Source organism: Solanum dulcamara, chromosome 6 (genome assembly GCF_947179165.1).
Source record: "Solanum dulcamara chromosome 6, daSolDulc1.2, whole genome shotgun sequence".
Classification (NCBI taxonomy): domain Eukaryota; kingdom Viridiplantae; phylum Streptophyta; class Magnoliopsida; order Solanales; family Solanaceae; genus Solanum; species Solanum dulcamara.
In genome coordinates this window covers 1,447,222-1,472,730 of record NC_077242.1, presented here as the reverse complement: position 1 = coordinate 1,472,730, position 25,509 = coordinate 1,447,222, and the positions used below count along the sequence as shown (strand labels likewise).

The window sequence follows — 25,509 nt, the reverse complement described above, 5'->3', positions numbered from 1 at the left end:
AGGTGGATGATAGGCTCTACATTTTGATTATACAGACTATCACTACTAGAAAATACGGAATTACTAAACAACAGTGGAATAAAAAATTTAAAAATCTACGAGTTTCTGAACTTATCATTGAACTTGTAGTTCATTTTAGTTCTTAACTAAATATTTACACATAATTTAATGAATTTACTAATAATATAAATATAAAAGTTATGAGTTTGTTCGAAATGCTGTATTTAATAATAATACTATCTAACTCCACCCCAACTAATTGCGAATCCGAACAAAGAACTTTTCGGCAGCATTTGCATGTTAAATTTGACACACGGAAGGTTAAAGCCAGCCAAGTTTAATTACTTTCTCTTCTAATGATTAATTTTTAATTTTTTTCATCTACCTAATTAATTAGCAGTGATGCAACACGTACTAAATATGTAAACCATCCAATCAGCTATAAATACACCCTTAAAATCTACTACTTCAACATAACAAGCACTTGATATTAATTAATCACCCAAAAAATAATAATTAAACACGTCTGATATATTATTGTTGCCATGGGGAAGATTTCACTTGTTGCTGCTATTGGCCTTTGTAAAATCATAAATATAACTTTGCAAGTAGTGTGATTTTATCTCTTAGAAAATATAAAACTTCAATAAATGAAAGGGCAAATATGAAAAAAGTTTCAAACATCCATCTTGAACTTTGAACAATTCAATTATAGTGGATTGTTCATCTCCCCTTGTGGACGTAGGTCAGTTGATCGAACCACGATAAATGTTTGTGTCTCTTATGGTATATTTCTCGTTTGTCTTCTTACTCATGGTCATTCGAGGTTTGCTTTGCTAGCTTCCGTATGACACCTAATTATTTCGGCCCTAACAAGTGATACCAGAGCGAGGTTAAAAACGGATGTTCATCTTGGTGGGTTCAGTTATAGCAGTAACCTTTTTTTTGACAATAACGGAGAATTTTGTTTGTCGAGACAGAGATTTTGCAGAGGAGATTTTGCAGATGGAGATGCAACCTGTTGAAGATTATGTAAAGAAGGTGGAGCAAATTTTTTTTGTCGGAAATTTAGGCCAAGGAGGAGAATTGTTGGGTGTTTGCCCTGATTTCCTAGTATAATTGAGTTTTTCTTTTCCTAAAAGGAAACGCAAGGTTCTCCATATTTAGATAGTCTTTTTTCTTGTAGGAAAAAATTTATGACTCTATAAATAGAGGCTCATTCCTTCGAACATACCAGCATTCACAATGTAGTCCTATGGATTTTCATGAGAGTTTTGGGTAGGGGGAGAATTTGTGAGACACAAGTGTTACGTTAACATTTGTGTGAACCTCTTTGTATTCCGAGTGAATTGTGTGAGGTTATTTCTCTCGATATTTTGTACTCTCATATTTATAGTCAATTGCTCATCTCTTCTTGTGGACGAAGGTCAGTTGACCGAACCACATTAAATGTTTGTGTCTCTTATGGTATATTTCTCATTTGTCTTCTTACTCATGGTCATTCGAGGTTTGTTTTGCTAGCTTCCACATGACACCTAATTATTTCGACCCTAACAAGTCGTCGTACAATGATCCACTTTGACCATTCACATAAATTGTATTTTATTCTTTCATGTATCACTATTTACTCAACACTTTATTTAAATAATAGTAATATTGTTTATAAAAATGGCTAATTCATGGCGAAGTTTTTCCTTTGGTGCTGCCCACGTATATTATATGCCTCTCATGAAAATATTTCACATTTGCATTTTTAGCTTTCACTCAACACGTACTTGTCATGCAAACCATCCAATTTTTCTATAAATACACACATAAAATTGACTATTTCACCATCACAATCACTTGCAAGTTTCACTTGCTGCACCAGCTTTTATGCTGTGCTTGTTAGCAGTTACTGCCAACAAGTTTACCGTCACGGTCACCGCGACGGAGGATGATATTGAAAATCAAGAGTCACAAAGCTGCCAAGAGCAGATCCAGGGGCATAGGCTCAATCACTGCAGGTCAAAAGAAAATTGTCAAAATAATATATACTATACAATATATCATAAGTCTAACACTAATTGAAAATAATACACGGTAACTATAAAGTTGAGACAGAAAATAACGTCTTAAAATAATCCCCCGTCCCTTCTAGGACATGTGGTTAAAAAACGATACGTAAATACTTTTTGTGTTCCACTTTGTGTGACCCGACTTCTACTATTTAGAAAGTCAAAAGGTTTTAATATTTTAAATCCGTAATTATTATTTTTATGTAGTTTCTATATTCTAATTGACATTGAAAATTAAATAATTTAACCATCATAGTACTCCGAATTTTAGTGTAACATTGACACTCATTGCACGATATAACTTTAAAAATTCTGCGTACGGAACTTAGAATGGCCGGCCTGTTTGGACGAAAATAGGTTTGTGTTCCGCTTTCAAAGTCTGCAGTCAGAACGTCGACCGCAAACGAAGGATGGCCAGCTGGGAAAGGGTCACTGAGTATTGCAGGATGCTCCTTCCAAGAAGCGGTCAATATTATGGCGACGGGCTGAGCATGGTGACGGAAGACGATGAGATGCACAACCAAGGACAGGAGCATCTCCAACAATGCTGCCAGGAATTGAGGAACATTGTCACTAAATGCCGCTGTCCAGCACTAAAGACGATTGTGACGCCGGGAGCCCAAGCTCATGTCACAGAGAGCTCGGTCTCTCCCCCGCGCATGCAACATTGAGCCTACTGCTAATGTTTATCGTGCTTTATTTGTCGGCTACTTTTTTGGGGCGGCTATTTATTTCAATCCCTCATTAAAAAAACAGAACGAGGAGAGAACCGTCTTTCTCATCAATACAACTTCCTTTGTCTAAAAGGTAATTGCCTAATTGGTATACAAGAAGATTAGCTAGCTAGTAAACTACAAAAGAAAAAGTGTTATGTTACAACCTATTGAAGAGTGACATAGTATACAAGAAGACTCTCAATTTGGAGCTGGATCAAAAATGGAAATTTACATTGGCCTCAAGCCATAGTATTACAAAAACAGTCACTCTTCCTCAACATGACCAAAAAAAAACGAAAATCACGATAGCATTCTTACCCTGCAGCAATACTGTTGCAACATTGAACAGGGGAAGTACCGTCACAAATATCGTTTTACATGAGCTCCATGGCTTATGAATTGCGTAGCGCGCTCGCTTTGGCTTTTGTGTATTGTTACCTGTTGGCATTGGCTGCCTGTTTTAAGCAATCATCATTAGAAAACGAAAAATTCATAATTGCCTAATCTGTGTACAAAAAAATGATGCTGCACATAATTCTAATTTGTTTGTAAGATTTGGTTCAACTTCTTATGAACAATCTATATGCCTCCAACACTCTTGCTATGTTTACAATTTTACGTGTATACGTTAACTGTTTCAGGACATTACCTTTTTAAGATATTTCTTGTGAAGTTTCATTGCACCAGTGCAAGCCTTTCTGGCGTCCAGGTTTCCGGTGATGTCATTCAGTATCTGTTATAATTAAAATAGATTATTACAATAACATTCGAAAGATTTTTCTCAACGTAAAATGAGGTTAGACGAAAAGACTCTTTGAGTTGGAACTTGGAGATCAAAATAATGTTTAAATTTACGTAATTACAAAACCAACCTTAACAACGTCGTCTAGTCCTTTAGCTTCTGTCAGCAACTTTGTGCTCTTGTCTTTAAGGACACTGGCTACTAGGAAAACGGAAATTGGGAGGGGAACTTCAGCACCTTTGCTTCGATTTTTCAGATTTTGTCTCTCAAATTTCCCACACTGGCGTGTCGATTTTGTTCTTCCTTTAGATCCTTCAGATTTTGCAGCAGCTAAGTCAGGGTCTTCATACATAAGAAACAAGTCGGGATCGTATTCCAGAGCCCACATCATCTGTTATACAAAGGTGATGACGAGAAATTAAAAATTTAGAGACCATAAGAAAATAATAGGAAGGAATTAATAAATCCTACCTCCCAAAGATATAATGAATCGGCAAAAGAGAATTCTCGACGGAACAAAACCATGAGCATCCGGATAGCAAATAGGTAATCACCTCCACCTAATGTCTCTGTGAGACAAGATCAGAATGAAATTCAATGTTACCGTTTCATGAAGAATTAAGACGATAAATTGTTTCTTTACTGGACTCGGTACATAGATCATACCTAAGTGGTGATGAAGTTTAGGATCAATAACTTGTGTCACTGAAGCTAGATTACTCAGCTGTGCCTCTACTCCGACAGACCTCTCGGTGCATCTGAAATTTCCTCTCTTTAAAATTTCACACAACACTTGATATTAGTCACTAGAACTGCAAAAACCATAATCCATACAGCACCAATAATTGATGCTGCAACTCAAAATATTGCTCTTGCAGTATGCCATTTCCACAGAATTTTACAAATGAGGTATAACCTTAGAATGAGAAGTATTAGAAAATAATGGGAACCCATATTACTAGAGTATTTACCAGTCTCCTCATTAGGCGTTCAAAGCACCAAAATGCATCAGCTTCATCATCAAGAAGAATAATCATGGGAGAACAGAGATCGCTCATTCCTGCTCAGCATTGTCAAGAGCTTAATATTCGATACAGAAAAAGGATAAACAACTGCAGAAGCAAAATAAAGTAAGGGAACTCTAACGCATTAACAAAGAAAATTGAAGGAATATTGGTTCTTTTGTTCCTTTTTTTCCCCTTTCTCTTTTGATTAGTTGGAAAGATTTTTGATTCTATGTGCTGATGACTTTGATATAAATAATGCTGATGATATCACATACAAGTTGCTGTGGAAAATATCACCTTTTAAAAATAATTTATCAACAAATATGCATGCATTTGACCAGATCAGAGAGAAGCTAAAAATAAAAAAGGGCAGCATGGTGAATAAAGCTCCTGCTACGCATGGGATCCAAGAGAAGGGCCGGACCATAAGGGTCAATTATCCGATCAAAGAAAGCTATAATGTAGAAAATTTCACATCAAGAAGACAACCCACCTTGACAATAATTGATATCTTTGTCAAACCAAGCATAGACAGACAGAATATCCCAAAGCTTTGCTAGATTTTCCTGTTTCTCATAAAAGACAAGTGTCCGGTCAGTCCGAACAACATCGAGCCCTAGCATAAACACATAAACCAGACTGAATGGTTACTATATAAACACCATGAAGAGAAAGAATACCAACAAGTGAATTTGAAGAGTATGGGATAAACATGTGGTGCATCCAAAGTTAAATGACTACTCCCTCCGTCCCAATTTATGTGAATATGTTTGACTAGGCATGAAGTTTCAGAGAAAAGGGGAGACTATTCGGGACTGACTAAAGGGAAAGAATGTCACATAAATTGGGATGGAGGGAGTACTTGATTTGCCAACAGAAAAATGGCAGTAGGTACTAGGTAAACACTTTTTAGAGAAAGAATACATTGCAACAAATTGTTGAATTTTGAACAAGTACATGCAATCTATATAGATAACCAACCTATCTGGTGTAATGAGAGTTTCCACTGGATTATTCTTTTGTCGTGCTCCTTTATCATTTCACATCCAGGATTACCGTTTTGTTGACCACTTGAACTTAATTCTTTTGCTGCTTGTGCCTCATGAAGAGTAATAGGATCTACAATAGGGTCACCGTTTTCAGTAATTACAGGTGCAGTAATAAAACTACCACTTCCAATCATGGGAAACATCGTGCGGCATTCTTCTTTCAGTACAGCATACTGGACCCTGAGCGTAGATAACAGAAATCCAGGTCAGCAATAGGCTATAGAAATTGCGTATGGATCAGTGTTAATTTATACTCAGGAATGGTAAATTATACTCCTTTTACATGTGAAGATGATTTGAGCCAAATCATCATATCATATATCATATATTATTAAAGTGGGAAGCTTTAAGATGAAAAGTTGGATTACCATTTTATCCATACACTAAATTAAAATATTATAAAATATTTTAATTAATTATATTTTAAATAGTAAAATTATCATATCTTTATATCATAATAATAAAAAATGATGTATATATCTAATAACATTAATTTCTTTTACATTAAGTTCAAATTATAATGAGTATAGCAGTTACAATTGAAAAACCGTTACTTATCTAAATGAATTTTATCATTTTCCAAGAAAACCAAGATATGCACAATTGAATTACTAATGAATATTTCATCTATTGAAGAAAAGTAAAAATTAATTCTTATAAATACTACTACTATTAGACATACAATGTCTTTAGAAATCTGCAGGAAACTAAATAGACCATCACATATCTCTTTCCTCATAATTACCACTTATTCCTTTTCCTACGTTTGCCTTCTTTCTCTCCCTTTTTGTTTGATACGTTCATGCTCATTGTTATTATAATCCATTTAATTTCCTAAACCCCCTCCCTTTGCCTTCAATTTTTTTTGTTTCATATTGATTTGTTCTTTATTTATTTGTTGGACCATTTTGAAATGGTGAGATTTTTGATAAAGAAAGTGGGAAAATTCAACACCAACATCGGGTATGCGATCTTCCTCTAGATCTTTCATCGTGATATGTTCTTGAATTTTTCTTTATTTTCTTTCCCTTTTCTATTCTCTTTTTAGCATCAAATTTTCTTACTTAGTAGATGATGAAATTTGCATTATCAACTTGCAAATTGGTTCTTTTAAGTATGAATACCATATTATGAAATTTTCTACTATTCATAACATTTCATAAAAATTGAGTATTTTTTTACTCTTTCTAATATCTTATTATAAATAAGCTTTATTTACTATTTCATTTGGTTAAACATATTCACAACTTTGTGGGTCATCTTCTCCATCATCTTCAGTACGAATCATCTCCTCCTTTAGTATTATTGTTATTTTTTTATATAATATCATGTGTTTGAGCTGAAGCAAGATTTTTTGACTTCTAACCGCGTTGATCATGATGTGATTCAATATATATATCAATTTAGTTTTATTTAATGCATGATAATCAATTTTAGGAAATGAATAATTTTATTATAGTGCGTATTTATCGTTAAATTAAAATAATATGTATGTCACTAAAGTAGCATCAAATACGCAAGACTTTCTTACCGCAACTTATGAGTTGTTACTCTCTTTTTTTATGTGTTTTGATTTTTATTTTATAGCACAGAGAAAATTCAAGTATCATTTAAAATACAAATTTTATATTAATATTTGAAGATATACGTGCAACGCACGTTCCCAAATACTAGTTATATCAATAACCATGATCAACTAAGCCTCATTCCCAAACTATTGCATTCGGCTATATAAATCCTCTATAGGAAAAAATCACATCATGGTTCAGAAATGCAACATTAAAAACATTTCTCTTGTCATTAGTAGTGATGAGGTAGCAATGTCTATTCTTATGATGAAGAACAATCTCCTAAATGTGAAGAACTTGTCAAATTTGGTAACATCTATGTACAGAATTTTAACCATTTTGATGAGCTACTGGTTTTTTAATAATGTCACCTGAACCCGATGATCCCATATGGAACCGTTTTCAGCTGAAAACAATTTTTAAGTCACCTCCAACAGTAAAAAAAAAATCCATGCTACCCTATTGAAGTCAAATGATGAACTTGCAATTATTAAGTGTTGTAAAATGAAAAAATTCAAGTGTTGTATACGTTTTCCAAACTTAGGCAATAACGGAAGTAAATTACCTCCTCCGTAGTCGTATGTGCTCTCGTTCTTCAAATGTGCTCTTTGGATCATAACAACCCAATAAAAATTCCCAAACTTCACCTCTCATCGATGGATGAATCCCCTACAATGTCATAGATACTTGATGGTTAGTAGATTTCTATGCTAATCATCTTGCCAAGAATTTATATGTAATGCATATTCATTGATCAGTAGCACAGAGACCGTGAAGAGAAAATAGAAAATCAGCTGTGTATTAAAACTGTAGAATAGAAGCTTTAGGATAATATATCACGCAATCCTTCAAAAACATCAGTAAGTCAAACTTACCCCACGATAAATTCGACTCAGCGTTTTGCCAATGTCAAGATAACCTTCTGAAGTAAATGCAGTACGCCATTTCCTTGCACTTAAGGTTTTCCCAGCCTGAATAAGTAAACCAATAGATAATATATATCCGGCAACACAAATACAGGAGATGGTGGATATTTAGTAAGGAGTTCAACTTATTCAAGAGAAATATGAGAACTACTTCTGATCGTTATTATAAGATTGATAATGTAGATAGTGTTTTTGAGTGCTTATCTGTGATGGTAAGCAGATAAATGAAAAATTGAATTCTTTTCACGATAAAAAGCCTTTTAAAATGCTCATCCAGCTTCTCGACATCAGATGTGACACAAGTGAGGACTTATATATACTCTACACTAAATACCCATAGTTCCGACTTAAGATACAGTCCAAATTAGTTCACACCATATGTGCCACATGCGTTATGGAACAAATAGGGATCTGATGTTCTATGCTAATCATCATGCAGAGTTACTCATTATATGTTGCACACCAGCCTCATAAGTTTAAAACCTGGAAATGTCATCCAACTGATTAACCAGTTTAAAGAGTGAGAAGAATCTAAGAGAAGATTATTTGTCCAGACTGAAGGAACAGGAAAACATATACTCCCTTGTCCCAATTTAAGTGTCTTACATTCCGTTTTGGTTTGTCCCAAAAAGAATGTCGTTTTCTCTATTTAGTAAGTTTTCCAATTCCAGTATTCTACATTACAAGTTTAAGACAAGATTTAAAGGATTATACACATCTTTAATTTAAGACCACAAAATTCAAAAGTCTCCCTTTATTTCTTAAACTCCGTGCCTAGTCAAACTAAGACACTTAAATTGGGACGGAGAGAGTAATTTAATCTTCGGGTACAGCTTCTGAAACATGTACAAACAAATTCAGGTGAACATCTCCTTTTCCCCAACTTCAAACCAGGTAATCTTGGACCAAGTTCCAGTCCCAACTACTAAAATCTGAATGCAAGCGAAAAATGTTTCAAAAAATAAGGCTTTATGCCACTATCAAATTCTGAGGAGCAAACCGTAAGCAAAACATTTATGTTCTACAATGAAGTCTTGATTACATCTAATAGATATTTGGTTCTACATTTTCGTTAAGACGAAACATTGGCAGCCGCCGATCATTTGATTTGGCTGATACTAATTACAGTTGATGATTCCCATATAGAGCCCAAGTATAAGGTCTGACAGATAAACATATTTTATCTTCAATAAAACACATGATCTTTTCAATCATCCCACCACATCCCACAACATAAGACAATGCACTACCCCATTCATTCGCATAGACTAATGACTAATTTTCCAATTAAAGCTTCTATAACATACAACTACACCTCAATCCCAAACAAGTTAGGTTGGCTATATAAACAATCCCAACTTCTTCATCTAACCTCATACCATAAAATCTATTCAAAAACACAAAATGTAATACAATATCCCCTAGCATACAAACTTGAAAAAAACTAACCTTGATTCTGAATCTTGTTTTGGGCACATCTGTACACTCAGGGCGAACCCGGTAGAAAGAATCAGCAGGAGCTCCAGGGTCCCTCCACATTCTTGAAAATTTCCAAGCTTGCAGCTTGAAAACTCCTCAAACCTCAAACAAAAAAAAAAATACAATCTTGGAAACCCAACAGCTGCTACTCAAGAACCCAGATCAGATTTTCAAAAAGATGAACAAAATGGGACATACCCAGATCATAAAACTTCTTTTTCTAGCTACCCATTTGACAGAAATTCAAGAAACAAATAAAAATCAACAACAAAAAAGTAATCTTTTTCCTAATTTACATATGATTGGCTAATTTTTTTTTCTTCTTTTGGAAAGTATGGTGTTTTACAGTTGAGTATTGGCGGGTGACATTGCACACTCAGAGCTAGCGAGGAAGACGTGGGATCCAGCGAAAAAAAAGTGGAGAATCAAAAGGTTATTTGTTTATTGGGACTATTTTTATACGCGCTGACGGCGGCGCGTGTGTTGGAAATGTTGATCTTTTTTGGAGAAAATAGAAGGAATAGTGTCGCCGGTGGTCATGGGCTTGTCAATTTGAGTTGGTAAGTTAGAAATGGTCGACCATATTTTTGGTCTTAAATCATTAAGATTATGGGTCAATTATTAAATTGACACATTCATAGTTGAGCTTAATAGATGTAATTTAATTTAAAAGTAATAATTATTACACGATTCAAGTGAGTCATTTTCTAGTGAGCTTGATCAAATCAAAGTTTAATGAAATTTGTTGAATATGCTTTGTAATTTAATTTTTATATTTATTTAATGTTATATGAATAAAATATTTCATAACGAACGAAGCATGATTTTAAGTATAATCTTTACTCTATCGAATTTTAATCAAATTTCACTCACATCTTGATGGATCAAATCAAACACAAATCAAAATCATGCCAATCCAAATGAGTTAAAGAATTTTTTATTCTCCAAAAAATTGTCATCTTCTTTGTAACATTTGTATCATATTTTTTTGTGTCTAATAGTATATGAATTTTTAATCAATTATTTTGTAACGCTTTTTTCGACACCTTAAGAGTTGCTAGGGTCTTCCCTACAAATTGAATTGGCATGAAGCAAATCAACATTATTATTCATAGCCATCGTTTCAATTTACAAGGCTTGCCTTTTTTCCTTTTCCACCTATAAATCTGCATTTATGAAAATAACAATCACATCCAATTGCCGCCATAATAATATTTTTAAATCCTACTAGATATATACAAGCTTAAGTTAAATCAAATGGAACTAGCAAAGCATAATTATATTTATGTAATTCGAATAACACCTTATTATCCTATTTCATTAGATTCTTATATATTGCTATTAAAGCATAAAAAAATTCTTAGCTTTCCATATTTGTCCTAAAAGAGAAATATTTAATCGCATTAGTGCAAGAGAAACACTTAGCATAACAGAAAAAAGAGATTATTTGTACTCATTACCGCTAAAAAGTTAATTTCGTGAGGCATAAAGATTATGAAGAAAAAAAAAAGGATATTAGAAATTTGTGATGAAAAACGTATTATAAATATTTTTGTGGCTATAAATCGTTCCATTTAAAACAAAATGAAAAACTCAAACTTACTTTTCCACAAAATATTTTTCTTCATACACCAAACACACCCAACTTAATCACAAAATACTCCTTCTACCTATATACTCCACCTCCCTTTCCACTTTTGTGTTATCAATTAGAAAATCTTCTCATGTATGATAAAAAGAGACGCCAAAAATTGTAGTGGAATGGATAAATTTTATTCATTTTTAATTAGATGTTTCGTATTCGAGAATCTGAGTATGAAAAAGTGTGCTAGTAAGTGTTTCTCTCCTTAAATGAATTTTACGTGGCATGAATTTAAATTAATCGAGACTTCAATACGAATATCAGAAAGAAAGGAAAAAACAAAGGAGAAAAAAAAAAGAATTCTCAACTCAACACACAAGACTTGAAAATTCTTGATAATGTTCAAGAAAAGAATAATCCCAAAATAAGTTACTAAAAAGTACTCAAAAATAACAAGTTCCTCTCTTTGGCTTTATGCTTTGCCATAGTTGTCAAGAAATCTAAATTCTAAAGGTGAAGAAGAATAACAAAAAGAAACAAAAGCTTCACTGCCACAACTTGTAAAGTTCTTCCAAATTGTACCTACAAATATCCCACATTTTCATTCTCCATTCTCATCACCCAAATAGTTTTCTATCTCATCCAACATTAATTTTGTTAAGGACTTAATTTTATTTTATTTCTTGTGTTCTTTATTTTTTTTTCCCCAATGGCTCAAACAAGAAGTTCAAGATCAAATAGAAATTTTTTTTATATTTTAGGCTCGTTCAATATTTTGATGTTGTTACAAAATGCCAATTGTTATGAGCTCAAAGTTGGTGGTTCTGGAGATTGGAGTGTCCCTATGGATGCCAATGCCAATACTTACAATCAATGGGCTGAGAGGAGTAGATTCCAAATTGGTGACACTTTATGTAAGTTTATATTCATTTCAATGTTTCCCTTCAATTGTCACACCCAAATTAGCTCCAATATTTTTTTAAAAGAATAAACCTAGATAGTCACCTACTCTAACTGATTAAACCAATAATAGTTGTCAGATATGTGTAATTGTGTATAATCAATATAATCTATATATACAAACTCGAAAAAATAAACAGTAAATCTAACGGGTTATTTGTGAAAAAATCTCATACTATTTGTTTAGGGTGTGCCTCTTATCCTCCTATTTTCAAAATTGATCTTTCTAGGCGGGATCTAACATGATCCTACAAACTCATTTTAATACATTACTTTTGGCTCAAACTATATATACATATAAAAAGAGGTCTAAAATAAATACATATCATAAGATTAGAGGCAAATTCATGATTCATGACGGTTAAATCTTAAAGTTATTAGTATTGTACTCAAAATCTAAAAATTGTTGTTCTTTTAGATATATTGTGTCAATCTTTGATGTCAAAACTACTAGGTTCAATCAAACCCGTAGTACTAAAACTATATTCTCTTGTTTATTCAAGAATCACTAACTCTGGATCTTGGATTCACCTCGGTCTAGATCATGTACAAGTTTGATTGTCAATTCTGATAACCTTTTTCTTGGGCTTGGCAGCTTTTAACTACTCACCTGATAAAGACTCAGTGCTTCTTGTAAACAAGGCAGACTTTGACAATTGCAACACAGCTTCTCCTCTTGAGAAGTACAGTGATGGACATAGTGTGGTTAAGCTTAACCATTCTGGACCATACTACTTCATCAGTGGTGTTCATGACAACTGTGTCAAGAATCAAAAGTTGCATCTTGTGGTCATGGCTGATAGAAGCAACAACAAAACAGGAGCTTCTTCTCCTCCTCCTTCTCCATCAGCAGATGATGTTCCTCCGTCTCCGGCCCCTTCGGGCGAGGAGGCGCCATCACCACCAACCAACCCAACTCCAGCACCTTCTCAAGAATCATCACCTCCTTCTCCACCTAAGAATGGCGCTTCGTCCATCGTTATGAGCTTTGTTGGCTCTACCGCAGCTTTTGTTGGTTCATCCATACTGCTGGGATTCTGATAAAGAGTTGGTTGAATTGTTTGTATTTATTTTGTATTTGATTGTTTGTACTTCATTTTTTGGGCTTTATGTTTCATGATTTTCCTACTTTGTTCTCAGTGAATGTAGCTGAGAGAAATTGGTTTGTATTGGTTCTGTGATGAAAATAAATAAACTGAATGTTTGTGTATAGATTGCATGGACATAGAAGATGAGTCACCAAGTGTGTTTCAGAAACAGTCTCCCCTGAATTCTCTACCTTCACGAGGTAGGGGTAAAATATGCACACACACTCCCCAGACCCCACCTATGAAATTACACTTGGTATTGTTGTATAAATAAGGAGCATAATTAAAATACTTAAAGTAGCTATTTGTGAAATTTCCTCTTAATAGAACGACTTTACACGCCAAATTGACTAGTTCTCTTTTTTGAGGAATCTGATGCTCATTGATATATGAATCTACACCAAAACCACATTCTACACATAATGCAGATCACCAGAACTCTTGCAGCAAGCAAAATGTTTTCAAGACTCACCGCAAACAAAGAGAATATCTAATATAGTATACTTTTAAAGCGTATATCCAGCTTAATGTAGTGCATAAATAAAATTCTATCATCATGCTACACTCCTCAAAAATTCTTTCCTAGCTCAACTTTTTTCACCATTCTCATTGTGTTATGCAGAATCGAGTCCAGTATGCCAGCAACCTGTAACAGCCAAAAAGAACGAATGTAGGGGGATCTCAGATGACACAAAAAAAGCCCAGAGAAAGTTTTTAGTAGGGAATGAAGGTGTGAAACAACGGGAGAGGCAAGTAGGAGAAACTGACCGTAAAAACACCACCAATAATAGCGCAGACATTGGTAAGAAAGTGTGAAAAGGACTTGGGATTTTCTGTAATCAAGACCTGATAGCAAAGGACATGCAATAAGAATAAGAAACCAAAACAAGATGTATTAAGCTCTATCACATAATCATGAAATGTACTGATGCAAAACCTGCATGGGTGATGGCTCATAATGAAATTTCGCTACTGGTATATGAAGACTATGCACCAAACTACTATGCGCTGTGTACTCGTACTCCTCAACTAATTTGTAAGATCTTGTCATCACCTCTGTTTTCACCACTTGAAGAAAATGTTCGATCTGCAATAAAGAAAAAAGGTGAGCTAAGCTTGTGGAGACCAGAAAACTTATAGAAGGGCACCCAAAAACTTGTGGAGAAGCGCACGAAGCCGTGACTGACAATTGAGAATTTCTTCATACTTTTGGAAGATTTTATATATCGGAGGCAGAAAAAGTAGCAAAATGTAAAATTTTAAATTAACATTTTATCATCACATGTACCATTCTCATGATTCAGAAAACGCTTTGCTGTGGTATCACATAGTAAATGCCAGAAAGTAGATAATTCACCATAATTAAATCGTATCCACTCTAGTATGAGTGTAAGAGAGAAAAGAGTGTAAGTTGGACATCCTAATAAAGGAACTAGTGGCATTGTCATCATTGTGGCTTCTCAGTTTCTGAAAGTTCGCAATCGTGCTTGTAGAAGTTGCTTCCATGCAAAGTTACAGTCGCATCTAAATAAGGTGAGGTTCTTTGCTAGTATTTTTTTTGCAACATGACCTTGTAAGTGATGTATATTCCATGTTAGATATGAATGGGGCTTTGAACACTTAGTAATTTTAATGCTCTGTCTTAGTGTTGTTTTACCATTTATAAAATATCACTGATAAGAAAATGGATATTGGACCTAACTCAACCTCAAAAACTAGCTCAAGAGGTAAGGATTGCCCAAAATCATACAAAGAGACCAATCACCGTTAACCCACCGATGTGGGAACTCAACAGCCCAGCAAACCCTGTACTGGCAATGAAGCATGGACAATATGAGATAGAGGCCCAGCATCAGGTAAACAATAAATTGGGATGGTCTTGGCTTTGATATTATGATAAGAAAATGAACATTGAGCCTAACTCAACTCCAATAACTAGCTCAAGAGGTGAGGATTGCCTAAGAAGAAAAAATCATATAAAGAAACCAATCACCCTTAACCCACAGAAACGGGAACCTAAATAATGAGAATATAATTAAGTAAATAAAAGTGTGTTCTCTCTAACATCTTAAGCTTTTAGATGAGATGATCACACATTTCATCATGATATCAGAGCACATGGGTCCTGGGTTCGAGTCTCACTACTACCTATTATCAAAAAGAATTTTCACATGCTTGGGGAACGAACAACATGTGAGGGGCATGTTGAGGATATAACTAATTAGATAAAACTGTGATCTTTTATAACAAGTTAAGCTTGTAGATGAGATGGTCACACAACTCAATAATTACTTATCCAAAAACAAAAGGAGGGATATAGTAGGCGAGTAGGAAGCTTACAGTAACATTTTCTGTGGAATCTCTTGGATTAGTAACATATGAGTTACCATTCAAACGATCATGGCTTCGACCCAAATGTGGTAGCAGTATTTTGATATCACTCATAACCTTCGGAGTTATTGTCTTACCAAACGAAAAGCTAGAAATTACATGTGACATGTTCATCTGAGAAGCATCAAATGAATGAGCTGCTGAACGAGCTGATATGACAAGGTTGCCAGGAACCTGAACAGTACATAACAAAAATGGATATATTAGTTTGTATAATATTTTAAGATAAGCAAGACAATAATGCATGAGCACTTCAACAAGACAATAATGCATGAGCACTTCAACAATCTGACTGCCCCGGTATATATTTCAAACTACTTAAAACATAACATATTTCTCATTATCGCCAGAATCATCCTTGTGTTTTTTTAGTTCAGGTTGCAACTGCAGGGGCACTTATTCTTTTCTGGCTCCCATCAATAACTTGCGTACCTTCTTAACACGTACAAAACCTTCTATTCTGCATCCTCCAGTTACAGGAGCAGGTCTTTTCATGCCAGTTGCCAGCTTAGTAGACGAATTATCCGAAGTAATCATTTGAGACTCCAACTTGATAGGTGCAACCAAATCTTCCATCATCTGCAGAAGAATAAATATGCCAGTCATCTCAATGGCATGATACAAATGATACAATAACATCTAATGCCACACAACTGCCCCATGGCATGGCATTGTGAAAAATTAGTTCAAACGGTTGTGCCCTGTGATTGCAAAAAGGTAGCATGATGTGGACCAGCTCTGTTTTCTTCCTCAAGTTTAACCATCCTTAAGTTTTCCTCTTTTAATGTTTTCTTCTTTTCCTTATCCAAGCCCAATTGTTCTCACCTTGACTAAGCTATCTGTATCACGATCGCCATAGTATGACTCGTGACCATGGTGTCCATGATCGTCTCTGCATGGCAAGCATAGTAAACAATAAATACATTACAAAACCATGGAAATAAGATTTAGGCTTAAAAAACGGAATTCATTAAACTTCCAAGTACATGGGCCAAATATCACAGTTGAAATGAAGTAAGTTAACAAACATTGACCTATTTACTTTCCTTTTTAGTTTTTACCTTCACCATCCAAACACTGGTTAATGTGCAGCTCTAATTATTCAGAAATTGGAATGCTGGTAGCAACTTCAACAAGGGTTACTGCGCTTATAACTCACAACAAGGGGTAGATATGAACTTCAACAAAGTTATCATGCTGCTCAAAATTTTCAGCATGAAAAGTAGAAGCAAATAGAGATTTAAAAAAAAGGCAGAAGATAGAATGATGAAGAAGAGGAATTTCAGTACACTTTCCATGGCCAAAAGTAGCACTGATAAGGTTCAAAACTTTCGGAAAGGGGTCAAACATAAAATAACAAGTGCTCCTGTTATCATGCTAGACAATCTAACACCTTAGCATTGATGCAACATAGTCACACAATAACAGCCTACAGTTAACAACATAATGAAGATCTAACAGGAGATTTTCTTTTTTTCTTTTTCAATTTGAGATGTTTGGGATCATAGTCAAACCAATGAGATATGAAGGACATTAAACAATCCATTTACAATTTAAAAACTTTAAATAGTAGTAGCGCAAGTTCACAAGTGATAAAGATAAGTTAATGGTTTACCTAACATCCGATCCTTTTCTGAAGATGCGAATGGAGGGATACCCTTGTATGTGATTCCTGAACATTTATTATTAGATGATTATTAGGCATAAGGATAAAACGAAATCATAGTAAGAAACTCATAAACCAAAAGAACATTAGTCAAGACAACTCTGAGCACTTCCATCAAACTACTTGGGGAATACACAAGGACTCCTTAATAAAGCATATGGTATGAAATGTCCAACCTAATCTCCTCCTTTATTCAGGTGATATCTTTTTTTTGCAAGTTCACCATCACAGTCCAACCAATCAATACTGCAGCAATTGAGAAATTGAATTGAAGGAAGAGGTAGATTGAGGATTAGGTCTGTGATAGCTGAGGTAACATCACTACTATCCCCTAAATTAACTGAACCTCTCATAGTTTGAGAATCCACTGGACATATGTAATCAAAGATTTGAAGCTCAGTTTGCTCTTCTCCATTTTTGAGATTGTGAGGAAACAATTAGACTAACCGTCTTTTCTTGAACACAGAAACAAAGATATGATTAAACCAAAGTTGTAATTTTTTGGTGACAAGAAGGTTTTACCGAACAGGCACAGCAATAACCTCCACTAAACAAGTAAATTTTTCACTCAAGTAATACCTTCTACACAAATCAACTTCTACAGTGCAATCAACTTTTGCCACAAGAATACGCCCATCCGATTCTCGGTCATATCTGAAATGATTGCAAAATGGAACTTAGAATCAGCATATCAGCAGGGAATTGCTAGAAGCTCCATTCGTACATGAGATAGAGTTTAGCATATACTGTTTCAGGTAGAAGCTGTAAAAAAGTATAAAAGCAACAAAGTGGACCTCTCTCTCATAATATTGGCTGCTTTCTCCCATGAAGGTTTCTGCGACAACAGGAAAATTATTTTCAGAAAAAGGAAAAAGAATATTAGCTATTCTACAGGGAACAGAGGTTCTATGGGAAATTACTCCATTGGTCAACTATATTTTTTTCTTTTTTTGATGAAGTGATTTGTCGTTAAAAGCATCCAGAAAATGCAAAGATCACAACAAAAGAGGATGTCTCAGCCCAGAATAAACAAAAACGTATAGAATTAAGGAGCTGACAATATCCAGAAAGGTGTCTAAGTTAGTTACAGGGGAAAGGTTAGCAAACTAAAGAGGCTAACCAAACAACTAGCCTCAACAGAACATATTTGGGTTGAAACCCCATCTAAACATTTCCTATAACTATGTTTACCTCCACACAATTTGCTAGGATTTACCTTTGGGCTTTGGGTCTGTGCTGATTACTTAACCTTTCCATAGGTTATACTATGTGTTGTGCATTAACCTTCCTGTTGTTATAAGTTGCTTCCCTTTTTCATCTTTTTTCCTCTGATGATTTCACATTCTGGAGTTCTCTCAGCTGAGAGAAAATGCCTTGTGTTTATTCTATTAGGATATCTCACATCTTGGCTATGTTGCTCAGACTCTTCAAAATATCGATTAATCCTCCAAAAGTAGTAAATTTTTGAAGGATCCGACATGGGTGCGGCAACATTTTAGGAGAGTCTAAGCAACATAGCATCTTGGAGTTCTTCCACAGGGTATGTTGTTGTTGTAGTACTCTTCTAAATTAGCATAAATACTTCTTGTTGTGCATTCTTTGTACATGTCCACCAGACACAGGGAAAAAAAACTGCAAGTAACCAAGACGTTCATTTTCTTTCTCGTTTCTTTATTCAGTCATAGATATTAGGCTCAGCGGAATCCAGCCTGCGTACCTTGTTCTTCTTCGCTAGTGGTTCCCTAAAGTCATTGCCCCTTATGATGAGGTCACTCTTAGAATTTTAGCGTTGCTGCTAATTTAGGACTATAAGAATCCTTTTTCTAACTTTTTGGGGATAAAAATTAGGACTTAAAGAGTCATAAAATTAGAGTTTTTATATAAGCAGCTATAAACACATTGCTTAACTGCTTTCCTGTCTAGATAACTGTCAAATCCAAGACCTTTTATTAAACTATAGCTAGTTAAGCTACTGTATATTTAACTAAGTAATCTGGTTTCCATTCTTATTACAAATAGTACGCTATCTTTTTACCCCGATCCATTTCTTAGCAGCATCCTTTAGGCATATATATATCTAAACAAGCATACAGGCACTGGTAAGTGCATATTGATACACAACCCTGAAACTATCCTGTTTCCAGATCACTATGAGAAAGATAGGACCTCAATAACCCATCCTAAGACAGAAAATCCACACTTCTTGGTAGCAAAGCAAGTCACATATATCTCAAAACTTTCTGTTTAACTTAGCCTACAACCAGAAACAAGAAGGGAGGAAAGTAGCAGTTTGGTTGAATAGATAAATACCAGTCGGTTGCTCCAATAGCACCAAGGAGCAAAGAAATTTACAACCAAAATTGGGTAACTGCAAAAAGAGTGATGATAAGAATAAGAATAAAGAGATGAACATTAATGGAGTGAAAACAGATGACTAGTGTATAGCTAATAACTCACTGGTGAGTAACTCTATCAAAACTCTGTCCATTTAAGGAAACGGACCCTTCACCATACTCCTCATCATCTTCCTCATCATGTTTGAGTTCTGTTGCAGTTGAGCCTGAATGGAACTCAGAGCCAGTAGGTCTCAAGAATTTGTCAATGGAATGCTTGCGTACTGTTTTGGTTATGTTCAACCTATTCTGAGATTAATTAATATATACAAATCTGTTAAACACTAACAACTTTTGGGAGAAACAAAAAGCTAATGGCTAATTACATCAAACTGCATGATGTTTTGATATACATGCACAACTAGAATCATAGGGACAATCTTGCATCATTTGTCAATAGTTAGTTCACTAGGCGATTTTTAGCAGAATAATGTAACAACTGATCAGTAATGAAAACATATTTTTGAACACTAATTGCGGAATATCAACATAAGATACATATCCGCAATGGGCCCTAAGAAAATCTCTTCCTCACGAATATCCACAGCCTGTCAAACAAGAATTATATTGATTCCAAAACTATCTCAGGAAAACAAATGTATTGAGTAACTAAAAAGTACACTACTCATCCGACACCTCCCCCTAGGGTCAAGCATTGAGAAAAAAGAACTCGTATACAACAAATACAAGAGAATAGCTCCACGAAGATATAGAGGCCCAAAGACCACCTATCCTAAAACCTGAGTTATAAAAGGTTAATAGACAATAATGGACTTTAAAGCACCGGCTGGAGGAGACAACCCACTTTACAGAACTAGTTGCACCACCTGGGCATTTAAAAAAAATTATATCCTACTAAGGTAGTTCATTAGCTAGGATCATGACTAACTGGAGAACAGCAGCATGTTCCCCTACAGAAGTTTTAATTGGTCGATCATGCTCCTGCACACACACACACACACCCTTTTTCTTTTATAAGAAGGATGGGAGAAGAAATAGCCAATGTGAAAGAAACACATCGTCCCAGAGTCACCAAGGACAATAGACTAGATAGGAACAAAAGGGATTAAGAACAAAATGAAAAACACAGCCTAATTGAACAGGACACATTTTTCAAAACTTGAATAGGTATTCTAAAACAAGCGCCTCATAAGTAGTTCTTTACTAAATTTTTAGATAGTAAAAATTACTTTAGGCATTTTTTTCCTGTCACATTATAGAGTCCATAGGAAACAAGTTGAAACTTACGGTTCCTAAGACGTCACTCACATCCACTGATGCAAATTCACAAGACAATGCTGGGAAACTGCAAGACAAGTTTATGCAAAGTGTTATGGACAAACTTAAAGAAATGGTTTGCATGGTTAATACAACATCATAGAAGGGAATGCATGACTTGAAAATCAAAATGAAAAAACATGAGACATCCTGAAACAATCTGAACAGAAACAAGAAAGACTCTCAAACAGTTGTATCATGCTGACATAAATAATCCAGCAAAGTGCATCATTAATATGTAATCAACTGCTTGCTATCACCCAGTTTTTAATTTTTTCACATATAGTCTCATCATTTGTGTTTAACAAAAACCAAGTATGAAAGTATGTCAAACAAAAGTGACTCCATATTAGAAAAAGGGAAACTGAATATTCTTTCCCTAAATGTTTCAGACTTACCTCATATTAAAATCAATTCGTAAGAATTCCGCATCAGAACTCTTATCAACAACGACAGATGTGGTGGTGCTCACTGTCAAATAGTTATTTAGTTCCTGCAAGTAATAAACATGATTAACTTAAAACTACTTCCCTGATGAGGAGCTAGTCATTGAGCTACAAGACAGCTGAAAAATAGACAACCACCGATCACCATTGCTTCTGATTACAGCACTCAAAAGAGAATGCATTAAGACAAGGTTAAACAATACCAGTACGAAGATACAACTGCAGCAGAATTTACGATTACAGGTCTATCTTAGAGATTGGGGAGAGTGTGCTTCAGCAATTGCACTTAAATCACTATCTTTTACCACTTATTCTTTAATTATGAAGGTTAAGCATTTTGAGTTCTAACCATTCCAAAGAGAAACATCATGGAAAGTGCTGCTACGATGGACAATCCAGCACCAGATAATGATGCCTCTGTCAAATCTCGGGGAATTTTCCTGCAATAAAAATTAAAATAAGTTTATACAACAATCTGAAGGAGTAAACTTTGAGGACCGTTCACGCAAGAATTCACCCAATTTTAGGATGCACTGATAGTATATATGTGAGATTTTGTGTATGAACATTAACAGTAGATAGTGATTTTATTTATTAACAGAGCTTTGAAAATGAAAAGGCATAACTTATTTAATTCCTCTTCTCAGCTGGACAAGATTGTCCCCAGTAAATAGATCTGGACAGTTTTTAGATTTTGTTAGTTTGCTCTCTAGCTGGTAGACTAGACATTGTATTGAGGCAAACAATGCTCTCTCATTCGTTTTTCTTTTGTAAATTGCCTCTCTGTAAATGTGCATCTACTTGATGCTTTCCAATGAAAAGGCATAAAGCTCAATTATGAAACAATAATTTGAAAATTGTAGTGCGGTAGCAATTATTTTTTTTTCCTTGATAACCGAGTAATCCCCGAGGGCTAGTGGTGAAAAGTTCGAAACTCTGTGGATAATGGTTTTCACACCTACCCTTCTTCACTTAAACACCAGACTTTTGTACAGAGTTTGAACGTGTGGCATGCGCCTAATCAACACATCATGCACTTTGCTCTTACCACTAGATCAAAGCCCTGGAGCAGTGCAGTAGCAATCAACTAGAGACCCTGTGAAAGAACTTCCTTTTTCCAAACAAGATACGACAAAAAAAAATTACAATTTCTGGAACAAACCAGATAAGAGAAGAAAGACTTGAGTATACAGACTTGAACCTTCAAGAGACCAAGCTCTAGTGTCAGATGACGTAAACAGGGCTAAAATTGTAAGCAGAATCTAAGAGGACACAAGATGGTTTTTTTATAAAAGGACATGAGATCATTTGCCTCCCTATCATTGAGATCATGGAAAAGTGAAAGTTGCTAGAAACAAAATCGGGAGATTGGAGGATCCTGTAGATATGTAATGCAATATAGGCATTCATAAGCAAAGAGAGATCTCCCATCCCCTAGTCTTCAAAAACCAAACACAACTAGTTCATCAACATCAAGGAAAAACTGCAGAATGTTTCATGATGGGTTCAACATGGAAAAGACAAGAAGGACAACCGAAGATGCCAAAATTAAACTGTTATCCGAAATCTCCTTCCCCTTTTGTCCCATGAAACTGCTCAAATATAGAGAAAACTAAAAACCTTAAAACAGCTGGGAGAGGTGAAGCCACCCATCTCATCCATGGATTATAAGCGCAGGGATTTAGGAATAATGTTGCGGCTCCATCATATACAGGTCACGTATAGCTATTTGACCTGTCTGATATTTTCACGCTCCTAATCATATTAACTAGCCCACCAGATAATCACATATACATTTCGTAGAATGCTGAGTAAAAGACTCATTTCCAATCGTGATCTTTGCCCTCTACGACTAATTACTCTAACATAACAAGCAACCAGTTTTTTTTATTGGTAATGGACAGCCAATCTAAATTTTTATCCTCCCTTTTCCACACTCCAGAAAGCGCATTACACATATTTCTCCCTCAATTCCTCTTCTCCTAAGTATGTCCATTCTCCTGTTTCCTCTCAATAGATGTCGTACAAGAAAGAGAAGTAAAGGAATGGAACCTGACTAAATGGATCAAAAAAAGGAGAGAAAGAACAAAACCAGCAACGTGATGAAATTGGAAAGCTAAGGATATGGCCTTATTTAGTTAAGGTTTGCGTATTCATAAATGTTGAAGGTAATATAAGCAAAGCCCTTTAGTTAATTATCTTAATGGGTTTTCGGGAACCCAATAGTAGCATACAATGATCTTATTTTATAAAAGATTATGAAAATGGAAAATGCATAAACAATTAGTTTCAGAGATAGATGATGAAACAATAAGATAAAGGTAAAGGGAGAGCTTTTGACAGCATAGAACAGTATTGTTCGTAGGATTTTCTAGTTTTGGTATACTGTTTTATGCACATAAAAGTTGGTGCAAATTGCAGTTCAAGTTAAAGAAATTCAACAGAAAAAAATGACTCCAGCATCATCCTTGTGCTTTTTAGTTCCGATTGCAGCTGCAGGTGGTGGGGTTGCAGTGATCCCAAGGATAAAAGCATATTTGATGCTAAAGAAGGATTCCCACCTGGGTTAGCTTGCCTCATCATGCCCTTTTCTCAGTATTAACACACCCAAAAAAATAGGTGACAACTATATCCCAATTAAACGTCTAAACATTTCACCAGTTGTTTCTACAATTTCTGCAGATTTGGGGGGAACTAGCCTTCAGTCTCAGTTTAATGTCATTTTCATTTAGTTGAATCAATTCACTTTAAAAGAGTAAATTAACACTAGTACACAATTGCCACCCGGGGTGTAGCCCAGTGGTCAATGAAATAGGTTGAAAATCACGACGTGTTCAAAACCCAGCAAAGACCAAAACACTAAGTTATCTCTTCACATCTGTTCTAATCTTGTGAACAGAATTACTAGTGAGAGGTCGCACCTGTCCCGTAAAACTAGTCAGGTGCACGTAAAGTGGCACGAACACCACTGTTATAAAATAAAAAAAACTAGGACACAACTATTTCACTTTTATTCAAGTTTACTCCACAAACCATAACCAATCAACACGTCGATCGAACAATGTCTCAATCAACTAACAACAAAAGAGGCACAAAAAAATATATAAACGGAATCTGAATCAAAAAAAGGAGCAAATACCTGTAAAAGTCAACGGATTTGATCTTAGCGGTGGACACCATGTTTATTGAGCTTCTACAAAAATGGCAAAGCGAATACTCCTAATGTATGAATCAACTAACAGATCTGCAAAATCTCCGACGAAGAAAAACAGATAGAAATGTTGAATTTCAATGGAATTTCTTATCGAGAATTTGGAGGATTCAGCTGTATCTGCGGGAGTTTGTGTATGTGTTTCCCGCAGGCGTTTCAAGCGGTAAAAATCTGAAGAAGATTAATGAAGTGCAGGATGGGACCCGGAAAAGTATTGGGTCGGGTTATTAATCCAGTGGGTAAAATCGGTCCCCACAAAACTTTAAGAGGGACCAGGTTAATAAATGGCCACCTTAATCACGTTCATTGCCTCCCGTAGGGATGGTACTAACACTCCGTTTGGGTGGTTGTTACGTATGAATATATCATATTGTATTAATATATTATATTATTTTAGTAAATATAATATTTATATAATTTCTTGTCATAATTTAATGTTATACATTAACAATTTGAAGAATCATTCTATAAAAAAAATAGAATATGGAATAAAATTATTATAAAAAAGATTGAGTACAATAAAAATATATCCAATAAAATTTCATTCACAAATGGAGTGTGCGTAGGATAGAGGGTATGTAGAGCATACATTTATCTTAGAAGCAGTGGCAGAGCAACTTTGTGGCTAGGGGTTCATCTGAATCCCATTTGACAGAGAAATTATATCATTTATATATGGTTAAAATAATTTTTTATATATATAAAATAGATGTCGAACTTTCTTGTAATAGTTCGCGTATCTAGTTATTCAGATTTTGAATCCCTTATTCAAAATGCTGGCTCTGTCACTGCTTAGAGTTAAAGGATAAAATAAATTATTAAATAATAAGTCAAAACAAAATGAGAAGAAAACAATAAGGTAACAATACAATCACACCAAATTAATCATTATATTAGAACTTTTCATTATTACCTAATAATAATATAATATAATATTTTAAATAACAATT

At 34.8% G+C, this 25,509-nt stretch overlaps 4 protein-coding genes across 4 annotated transcripts; 2 read left to right on the top strand and 2 right to left on the bottom strand.

Moving 5' to 3' along the window:
• Positions 1–545: 545 nt before the first annotated feature.
• LOC129891795 (2S seed storage protein-like) lies at positions 546–2,728 on the top strand. The gene is made up of 3 exons (XM_055967276.1): positions 546–582; positions 1,871–2,006; positions 2,503–2,728. The coding sequence occupies exons 1-3, from the start codon at positions 546–548 to the stop codon at positions 2,726–2,728; spliced, it is 399 nt and encodes a 132-aa protein (XP_055823251.1).
• Positions 2,729–2,831: 103 nt separating this feature from the next.
• On the bottom strand, positions 2,832–10,105 carry LOC129893023 (rab GTPase-activating protein 22-like). The gene is made up of 11 exons (XM_055968511.1): positions 9,515–10,105; positions 8,015–8,110; positions 7,705–7,808; positions 5,504–5,751; positions 5,016–5,138; positions 4,487–4,575; positions 4,182–4,287; positions 3,987–4,084; positions 3,646–3,906; positions 3,423–3,506; positions 2,832–3,228 (listed from the first exon to the last, which is right to left on the bottom strand). Exons 1-11 carry the CDS (start codon positions 9,602–9,604, stop codon positions 3,208–3,210), a joined length of 1,320 nt encoding a protein of 439 aa, XP_055824486.1. The 5' UTR covers positions 9,605–10,105; the 3' UTR covers positions 2,832–3,207.
• Positions 10,106–11,742: 1,637 nt separating this feature from the next.
• Positions 11,743–13,296, top strand: LOC129891638 (early nodulin-like protein 1). The gene is made up of 2 exons (XM_055967056.1): positions 11,743–12,040; positions 12,682–13,296. Exons 1-2 carry the CDS (start codon positions 11,836–11,838, stop codon positions 13,125–13,127), a joined length of 651 nt encoding a protein of 216 aa, XP_055823031.1. The 5' UTR covers positions 11,743–11,835; the 3' UTR covers positions 13,128–13,296.
• Positions 13,297–13,457: 161 nt separating this feature from the next.
• Positions 13,458–24,735, bottom strand: LOC129891637 (protein disulfide isomerase-like 5-4). Its single transcript, XM_055967055.1, has 15 exons — positions 24,488–24,735; positions 21,698–21,788; positions 21,301–21,395; positions 20,873–20,930; positions 19,689–19,873; positions 19,542–19,599; positions 18,026–18,066; positions 17,811–17,885; positions 17,181–17,237; positions 16,391–16,457; positions 15,998–16,144; positions 15,515–15,739; positions 14,112–14,261; positions 13,943–14,020; positions 13,458–13,820 (listed from the first exon to the last, which is right to left on the bottom strand). The coding sequence occupies exons 1-15, from the start codon at positions 24,526–24,528 to the stop codon at positions 13,743–13,745; spliced, it is 1,446 nt and encodes a 481-aa protein (XP_055823030.1). The 5' UTR covers positions 24,529–24,735; the 3' UTR covers positions 13,458–13,742.
• Between the last annotated feature and the right edge of the window lie 774 nt (positions 24,736–25,509).